Source organism: Rhincodon typus, chromosome 14, assembly GCF_021869965.1.
Source record: "Rhincodon typus isolate 14 chromosome 14, sRhiTyp1.1, whole genome shotgun sequence".
In the NCBI taxonomy this organism is placed as follows: domain Eukaryota; kingdom Metazoa; phylum Chordata; class Chondrichthyes; order Orectolobiformes; family Rhincodontidae; genus Rhincodon; species Rhincodon typus.
Window position 1 is genome coordinate 21945689 of NC_063345.1, and position 10078 is coordinate 21955766.

Consider the following 10078-nt stretch of genomic DNA (forward strand, 5'->3'; position numbering starts at 1 on the left):
TTCTTAAAACAAGTTAGCATCCATGTGAGAATTTTAAACAGATCAAGCATTGCTCCTGCCTCACTCATTGTTAGACAATCTCCCAAAAGAGGGCTCTAAAGAGATGGTGGACCCTCAGTTACATTTTTCAGCAGCTTAATGTCCATTTGAGGAGACCGCCAGGGTGTCCGCAAAAAGATCCAATTCAATATTCTGTCGGACCTTTTTAAGGAGCAATTTGGAAATAGATATTGGTCCTAAAAATTAATTCTCATCACATGAATTTCACTTCAATAGAATGGTGCAGTAAAGTCTAATTTCTATCCATTGTGTCAAAAATAGGACGTGTTCTATGTATCTCAGCTAATATGCCTCAATAAATCGTAAAAAGTAAACTTACTTTCTGGCTGTTACATTACTGACAAGGCTTGTATTCACTGCCCATCTTCAGTTCAGAATAAATGAATGGCCTGCCTAAAACACTTCGGAGCTCAGTAGAGTCAGCTTCTTGACAATTACACAGAAAGCAGAACATGTAGGGTCAATGTGAAAGACATTGGAAATCCTATGTCTAGCCACCTAATCAGGCATTTCCCATTTTCATGGGTGGGATTTGGAGTGGGGTTGGAGGTGGGCTGTGGTTAATGCATGCATGGATCACAGTGAGAGCTGGCTATTTAAATGATCAGCTGAGTGCACTCAAATTGGATTTTGGAATATCTGCTGTCTGGAAATTGGAACGTGGAGTTTAGACCAGGTAAAAACAGATGTCTTTGCTTTGGATAGCAAGAGCACCTTGTTTGCTGGGCGGAAGTACCTCTGCAGATATGGTCATAGATTACATTGAACCTCTTCATTGGACATTGTGGAGAGGCAACCCAGGTACTCTTTGGGATTGTTAACTTTGTGTATGTGCAAATGTGTTGCAAATGATGCATAAACCCCTTGGAATGGTCAAACCTGTAAAAAAAACCTGTCAAACCTGACATGACCTGTCAAGAAGTGTCAAGACACATCAAGAAGTATCAAAAACTGTCAAGAACTGTCAAACTTGTCAAGAACTGTTTTGACTTGTCAAAAAGTGGAAAATCCATCAACTGCTGTCAAAATTTGTGGATTTATGAGTGACGGTGCTTTTCTCAAAAGACTTTAGTCTGCAATAAGGAGCTTGAAATAATAAGACTTTATTTTTTCTCCTGTGTCCTTGGGAACTAGTGGTTATTTGTTAAGTTGGAATGGTCACTGAAGGGGGAAAGGGTGGAACTATGGGCTGGCACAAGATGGCACCATGTTAGGATTTGATTAGATTAGATCTGATTAGATTCTGATGAAGGGTCAACTGACTTGAAATATTAACTTGGCTTTCTCCCCACAGATGCAGCCAGACTTGCTGAGTTTCTGCAGTTATTTCTGTTTTTGCTCCCTTAAATATAACTTAACTAATCACTATAACAACTCCCTCTGACAGTGAGTTCCACACTCTCACACTATTTGGGAAAAAAAATTTATTCTAAATCTAAGTTTGATTTCTTGGTGATTATCTTAACTTGTTCAGTTAAAAAAATGTGCACTCACTGGATCTTTCCCTTTTTAGCATTAAAGTGTTCAATGCAAAACTAAGAATGTGCCAGAAAGCTGGAGTTTCAAGTGTTTAAATTTATTTCAATATCATTTGTTCATTTTGTAAACATCAGTTTAAAGCTGTGCTTTCCCAGTCACTTGTGCTGGGATGTAATACCAGAACGTTTGTGTGCGCGTAGCATTGTTTATGAAAGATTTTGACTTATTTTTTGTTCGCAAACTATTCTGCCAAAAGTATGTTTGATTTAATAAAATCTTGACCTGAGCTTGAACAGTTTCTGTTTGAGAAACTCTTACATTACTTCTAAATTTGGTGCACTGGCAAGTCTGTCTGACTTCAGCTTGAATTAAGTTCAGATGCTGTCTCCATTTTTCTCTTTTTTGTTGTTTATTAGTTTCAGCTATTGCACTTTTGAGTCAAATGTTTGATTCTGTTTAAAATTGAAAATCAAGGTGAAACAACGCAGTTATTTCCATATGGTTTGTACTATTAAGTTTAAAATGTTAGGAGCTCAAGTACTCCTCTATATTACTTGGAGATTTTGATTATAATAAGTGTTGCAAAGAAATTCCAGGTTCAACATGAGAAAATATGGAGAGAAGTATATTTAATTTTGAGGGAAAATACAGAGGGCCGTCAATACAAAAGCAACATACAGCAGCTGTTGGAAATTTGAACAAAATACAGTTCTGGTAAGCAGGTCAGGCAGCACCTGAATGGGCAAACAGAGTTAACATTTCAGGTCAGGTTTTGATGATAGGTAATTGTCCTGAAATGCTGGTCCAGACATTTATCCCTGAGAGAGGTAGTGCAAGTCCCTGCTCACTGCACTCGCTTCAGGAGAAACTCCTCCAAATGACAGGATCTTTAGTCCTGGATAATTGTCTGCAGTATAGAGCTGTGCCTACCATCTCAGATACAGATCAAAATAGATCATATGGGCTTCCAAGTGCCGAGACAGACTGTTTCAAAGGACTGTCTTAGTTCTTTGGCACTTCTGCCCAATTGTTAGGTGAAATTTTTGGCCCTCTAATGCTCATGCCACACTCTCCATCATACTCCACTCACTCACTCTCCATGTCAAATCTATACTCCAATGTCAACTTATGCACTCCCACTCATCACCTTGCCCTCCTACACTCCTCATGTCAGTGAAAATGAGATCTGTTTACACTCAGCACCACATTCAAATGGTCCCGCTGAGTTCAGGTTTCTCTCACATAGGAGTCATGCCTTTTCCTTACAGGAACAAATGGATTCATTGGAAATGAAAGTGACCCTTCCAGATTTGGGAACCCCCACATTTTTAAAGGTCTGTGGAGGCTGTAACACTCTGTAAAAATCTGGGCCTTTAACTCGGCTTCTCCCCACAGATGTTGCCAGAACTGTTGAGTATTACAGAATGTTCTGTTTTTGTTGCACTTACTTTCACTGTCCGTCAAAATCTGTTAATCTTTCATCCATTATTAACCTGTTCATTCACTGTCAATGTATTTCATTTGCACTCAGTTTTATTCTCATACTTCTTACAATTATTCAAGCCCATACACGTTTTCAATTTGCCTGTCACACATTATTGATTTTGATCTTCTTCTGTTTCCCCTTTTCCTGTGTCTCTCCCAAACAATTTCTCTAACCAACTATTGTGCGTGATTATCTTGCCTCCTCAACTCTGCTCTTTATATTCTTAAATTGAGACTTTCAACCATTCTATCATCCTCAAACCTTTCTCCTTAACCCCATTTCCCCTTAATTTCACTTATATCTCAGAATATCTCCATTATTCTATTTCCTATGCCTGGATACAAACTCTGGTCTGCTTCATCTCTACATTGTTGATTCCTCCTCTTCAAGATTATTATATTCTATTCTTCAATGATATCTTGTGTAATCATCACTATGTAATCATGTGCGATCATCACTAGATCAGAGTTTACATTTATGCTAATATCCATCTTTACCTTTCTGCATCAACTCCAAAACTGCTTCTATATCTTGTTATTTGTGGTTACAATAAATTAAAATGTCTTCTACCAATCAACAAGAAACAATTTTCTTTGGAAACACATTCTGCTAGACCTCTAGTTTCAACTTCATTAACCTCCCTAACTGTAACCTCAGAGTAAATCTGGAGCTATGGAAACATGACATACTACATGAATTTATGCTTGCAGTTCCATTGATAAAACTGCTTCTTTCACCTTTGTAACATAGCCTGCTTGTGCCATTTCAATTTACTTCTGGCAAAACCCTAATCCTTTAAACATTGTTCTAACCAAACTCTACCCTGCATAAATTGAAAATTATGCAGAATCCTCACTACAACACGGTCCCACATGTCCCCCTTGTCCTTTCTACACAGCTAATTGAATACTGAATCTTCACTTTCACAATCTTGTTCTACCCTATTTTGATCATCTCCTCATACTGTTAGTGCCCTTCATTGCTCTCATGCTTTGTGCCCAGTCCCTTCATTTTGCCCTTGGTGACTGATCTCTGAACTATGTGCCTATGGCCTTTCCTGAATTCCTGTCATCTCATGCCTTTCTTTCAAAAATCTTTGGAACATTCTTTGCCTTCAACCATATTGCTTCAACCGTAAAATTCTTGCCCCTTCTTTGATCAGCTCAGCATTGACTTCATGCTTCCTCATAATAAATACTGTGATTTTACCTGAGGAGTGCTACAGAAATTAGTTATTGCACAGCATACACTTTTATCTATTGGGCTATCGATGAATAGACAGTATAATTAGCTAGCAAAATGTTTTGTTGTCGTAGAATGATGGTGAATTATTGTCTATATTTGTTTTGTAAAATTGTCATGTCTTGGGAGTGTCTCTTTAAGGTAAAGTGGAGGAATGAAGGAGGTGATGTGACCTGTTCTGAACTGTACCCAATAAGATGTTCGCAGATTGGGTTGTTAAAAGTCCAAAGAGGGCTAAGGTTAAGTTACTAGGAAGATGTTACAAGATATTCACACATGTAGACAACAAGAATGGCAGCTATGCTGATGGTGATTATTATCATGAGGATTAAACCAATTAAATCACAATGTACCATAAAATAAACAAGAGACATTGTCAATGAAATAATCCAGAACAGATACAATGTGCAAAAATCTTCCTATGAGATATCAAAACTAGACTATAGAAATGTATCAATAGCAAATTTGCCGTTGATTTCATGCAATGACATTCTGTATAGACTGCTTACCACACTTGATTGTCAAATTATTAAGATAAATGACTTGGAAGGTGAAACTGTGCCATACTTAAATAGGAAAATAGTTGTACGTCTGACTTATGTCTGTTCTTGTACTGCTTCGTAGGAAATAAAGCCAGTTTGCTTAATTTCAAAATGTTTTGAAACATCACCTCCAACATTATATTAGGAATTGTATTCAGTTACTTACTGCTTCCCTGTTGGATGGTGGCCGGAATATTTCTGCATCTGATGTGTCCCATGACGAGTCTCCTTCTCCTGTCAACAATGTACACATGTTCAGAAATGGGGAATATACTGTCATCTTTGACTAAACGACCAGTTACCACATTTCTTCTGGAAACACTCTGCCTCATAAGGAGAGCATTCAACAAAGAAAAGCAACAAGTAATGTTGGATGGAAAATTCATTAATATTTTAGACACCAACAATTCATTATGATGCCTATTGCAAATTCTCAACTGTCAGATTTGTATATTTAGCCAATAAACTAGTAAGAAATATTTCCTACAAATCCAATCTGTTCACAAATAAATGTTTGACAAATCTTTTTGAAGATGAAGGAAAGCTCTCCTTTTCTGTTCATTTTAAGTATAGCATGAATAACATTGACAGGGTAGGTGCTGTGAGGATGTTTCCATTTTTAGGGGACATCTAGTATTGGTGGCAGTGTTTGGGAATAAGGGTACTCCAAATTATGAAGAAAAGAAGGAATTTCTTTGGTCAGAGGGTGGTAGAGCAGGCTTGAAAGAACAAAGGGTCAATTCCTGCTCCTAGTTCTTATGTTGTCATATTCTTATGATATAGTTTTGACTAGTGACATCTTATTTTCTGTTCATCAAATGTTTCAGCAAAGTAGGGGGAACATTACTCCACATCTGTCACATGTCATACCTGATCTGAAACTGCTTGACACTCATTCAAGATGGCAAAATTTGGACAAATGTGCGATTAGAAGCATGTAAAGATATATATTTTTTTAATTACCTCTGCAAACTTGGCAACAAGAATCAGGAACAGTTATTGGGAATGGGCAGGTCAGCTTTGGGCATGTCCTCAAGCCACAGTATACATTTCCTTCCTTCACATCAAAGAAAAGAAACCATTAACATTTCAACTCCACAGTAGCATTCCTGTAGTCTTATGAAAACATATTTCTAACACAAACACTTTATTAAAACACTGACTCAATGTCATTAGTATTAATGAACATCATGTGTGCTCCTTCGTTTGGATTCAGTCAGTCAGATTTCAATATTTAAATAGATCTTTTTATTGCATCTGGAAAACCACTGAATTGCAATTTTCACAGAAAATCACACAGAATTAAAGCAAACGATTCACATAACACAAAGAAGAAAACTGAATTTGAATTAGTGAGCCTAATTATAAGTATGTAAAGTTGCAGAATGTGATCCTCAATACACCAATAAAAGCAGATATAATGAAACTAAAATTTTTCTTCTTCCCTTGGATATAACAGTAGCCCTGCACAAGGATAAGACAACATGTTCTACTGCACAGGGATACAGTGCTAAGAGTGCATGATCACCCAGATATCAAACACTTCAAGATAACAAAAAAGGCAAAAAAATTGTCAATCTTTATATAAGTCAAAATTTTACACACATTCTTCATAGCAAACTTGGATGATATGGGGAGAAGCTAGAAATAGAGAAATAAGCCCAAAACAGAATTATTACACAGCAAGTGTGTGCCCGAATAACCTATTCAGAGGTGTGGAACGATTAAGTTCTTATTTTGTGTTATTCATGAAAGCTTTTTATATCAGTACTTCACAATTCAGATTGTACCAGTGAAATAATCACAGCACCAATATAAAATAATAAAATACAATTATAGGGAAATAGAGAATTGAGCCTAAGTGGTCAGTTTTTCAAAGAGTCGGAATAGGTGTAATGGGCCACAAGGTGTCCTGTAGTACTGGCAAATACTGTGATTATGATTATAATACAAAATTTTTAAAATTACTAGTGTTAAATAATTTCAGAATTCATGTTTAGTTTTTTGTTCTCCCAAATTGGCCTCATGGATTTTAGTTTTTGGTTTGTACTAAAGAAAATTCATTACATCACACTTTAATTGACGGAGAGAAAAGCAACCAACCAATCTGATATTTTACTATTTGTATTCTTCATAACTAATTACTCAGAAATATTGTAGGTCTGAATCTTCTATTATATATTACAGAAAAATAAAATATATAAGCATAGAATCATGTTGATTTCTTGAAATAGTAAATTGAAAATTTTAAAGTTTTTAATCAACGTGTTCAAATATTTTATGGTAAAACTCTGGGGTAGATGGGGCTTGAACCCAAGCATAGGGACACTATCACTACACCAGAAGAGCCCTCACATTGGAATTACACAATTGATCTATTATGCAATATGTTGACTAGTATACAAGCTTTCTGGCAATTCACTACAAAATTTAAACAGTTCTCTTGGTACTTATTTTGTGTCTTATTATGTATTAAAATATTTGTCTTAGCATTCTGTGAGTTTTGCTTTGTCATATTAAATACTTGACTTAGTGATTTATATACTGTTGAAGAGTTGTATATTTAGAAACACCAATTAATTACCATTGCTTGTCAACACTTGACATAAAAAATAATTATAAACTATTTACAGTACACAATCAGATCATTCAGCCCAACACGTTCCAATCAAACCTCCTAACGTAATACAAAGGTCTTGGAAAGCTCATAAATAACAGAAAATATTTTTTTTTAAATCCCTTGACAGCCAGTTGGGCAAAGACAACATCTTTATTATTGAACCATACTAAACCATCAGGTCCTAGATTAGATTTTGCTCTCTGTTAACTTAGCTGATTTCTGTTCTAGAACAGTCCAGGTTTTATTATTCCTGGAATCGTGGAAGAGAAAATAAATCATTTAAGGGTCTTGTGCCTGATCATATTCCAGAGATCCTTGACCTTGAAGTGAACAGATACTTCCTGAAATTGTTTATTGGCACCAGCGTAAAAAGTTACTAAGCTGAGCAAAAATAAAGTAAACTGAAACAACTTTTTAAAATTTCTTCAGCATTACTGCTTTAGCATTAATTTTATTTTTACCTAAAAATGTACAATTGGTTACAGTTATTTGCATTTATAGCCCTGGTATAATCTTGTTAATTTGTTTTCACTAAACATTGTGTTATCTGTCTGCTAGGGAAGTTTAAGCAATGAGATAGTAACCAATTAGATCTCCCAGTGAGCTAGAGTCAAGTCAACGAATCTGTCTATTTACTCTGGCAGGGTATTCTTTCAATATGGATTTTGCTGCAATTATTTATTCATTATTTCTGCTGGTGGGAGAGATTGTCTGGGAGTGTAAATTCCCAAGTGCAAAAACAAATAGGCAAATTTTGGGTCTGTTACGTTAGAACAAGTGAAATGAAGCCTAAAAGTTACTAATAAATACTTTTAAATAAGATTTCCAATGTAATCTGTTCACTCAGATCATGTACACTTTTTGTTTCTAAATTCAAAGTATAGAAGTTGATCATGTGCATAACAGGAAATGTTTTAGATCAATTGTCATATATTTACAAATCATTCTGTCAGAATCTAAAAATGGCTTCTCAACAAGTTGAGCTATCCAAGTGTGCTGCTCAGTTTTCCACAACTGTCCACCTCTTAACCAACCTATCCAGAGATGTTATCACACACCACTAGGTGGGACCTGAACCTAGGCCTCTTTATCACGTCACCACAAGAGACCCCACTATCCACTTTCAGGAGCTGGACTGATATCCTTCGCCTTTTCTTCATTCATTATGAAGCTATTAATCTACTAAGACGCACAAAACAATAACACAGGCAGGACCTGATTGGCCAGGCCTAACAAAATCTTATATTTAATTCACCCACCAAAAAGAACATGAATTAATCAGAATTTTACTCCCTGCTACTAAAATAAGCAAGATGTCAGGCATTAGAAACTGGTTTCTACAAGTGTAAAAATGACCCAAACGAAGGGAAGATAAAAGGGCTTCCCACCATGAAATAGTCCGCTCACACACCAGCAAGTCATTTGAGTGAGATATCAGAGATGTGCTTGCTGTTAGAATTCAAGAAAGGATGAAGAAGATTCCAGGACAAAGAAGGTCTCCATGCTTGGAGAATATTATCTGTAATCCATTATCTGCAGGTCCCAGTATATTGCCTGGGTATTATTTCATTGAAGAGAATGTGTTAGATTCTATTTGGAATAATGAGAAATTCTGTTTTGGTTACTCGCTGAGTGATTGTGAAACGAAATCACAACTCTCTGTATCTATTGACTGACAATCCACTGAACAATATCATACACTTGGACCACAAACTAAGTCAGAAATCATACAACGCCAGGTTATAGTTTAAAGGTTTATTTGGAACCACACAAGTTTTCAGAGTGCAGCCCCTTTGTCAGATGCAGTGAGATAGCAGAACACACAGACACAGAGTTTATATGCAGAGAGATCAAGGGCAGAGATGATCAAAAGATCATACAAGTAGTGTGAGTAGAGTGTCAGATAACAATTCTCTGCAGGTGACCAAAAGAGCACTTTTCAACTGACTGGATTATCATCAAGCACATGGAAATGTATTGTTGTAATTAAACTCTCCAAATAGGAAAAGAGAAGCACTTCTGTGCAGAAGCTGAATTTGTGTTCTGTGTTTTTAAGCTATATTTGAGTAGAAGCAGAAGACAGGTGCAATCTGCTAAAGAGCTTATTCTCAGAGGTGTTTGAAAACATGCCTTCCAGCCAATCTGACACTCTAAGAGTCATAGAGTCATAGAGATATCAGCATGGAGACAGACCCTTTAGTTCAGCTCATCCATGCCGACCAGATATCCTAAATAAATCTGGTACCATTTGCCAGCATTTGGCCCTTATCCCTCTAAACCCTCCCTATTCATATCCCTATCCAGATGCCTTTTAAATGTTGCAATTGTACCAGCCTCTACCACTTCCTCTGGCAGGTCATTCCATACATGCTCCAGCCGTTGCATGAAAAAGTTGCCCCTTAGGTCCCTGCTAAATCTTTCCTCTGTCACCTTAAAACTATGCCTTCTAGGCTTGGACTCTCCTGGGGGAAATGACCTTGTCTATTTACCATTTTCATGCCCCTCATGATTTTATAAACCTCTAAAGGTCATCCCTCAGCCCACAGTACTCCACGGAAAATAGCCCCAGCCTATTCAGAGATAGTAGGAACTGCCAATGCTGGAGAATCTGAGATAACAAGGTGTAGAGCTGGATGAACACAGCAGGCC

At 36.7% G+C, this 10078-nt stretch overlaps 1 protein-coding gene across 4 annotated transcripts in view; it reads right to left on the reverse strand.

Annotated features, from left to right (window-relative positions):
* chrdl2 (chordin-like 2) overlaps window positions 1-10078 on the reverse strand; it is a 50271-nt gene that overhangs the window by 24754 nt on the left and 15439 nt on the right. For all 4 annotated transcript variants that reach the window (XM_048605278.1, XM_048605277.1, XM_048605276.1 and 1 more), the window contains exons 6-7: window positions 5773-5866; window positions 4976-5043 (exon numbers count right to left, since the gene is read on the reverse strand). In XM_048605278.1, coding sequence (XP_048461235.1) covers window positions 4976-5043; window positions 5773-5866 — 162 coding nt within the window. The remainder of the gene's footprint in view (window positions 1-4975; window positions 5044-5772; window positions 5867-10078) is intronic.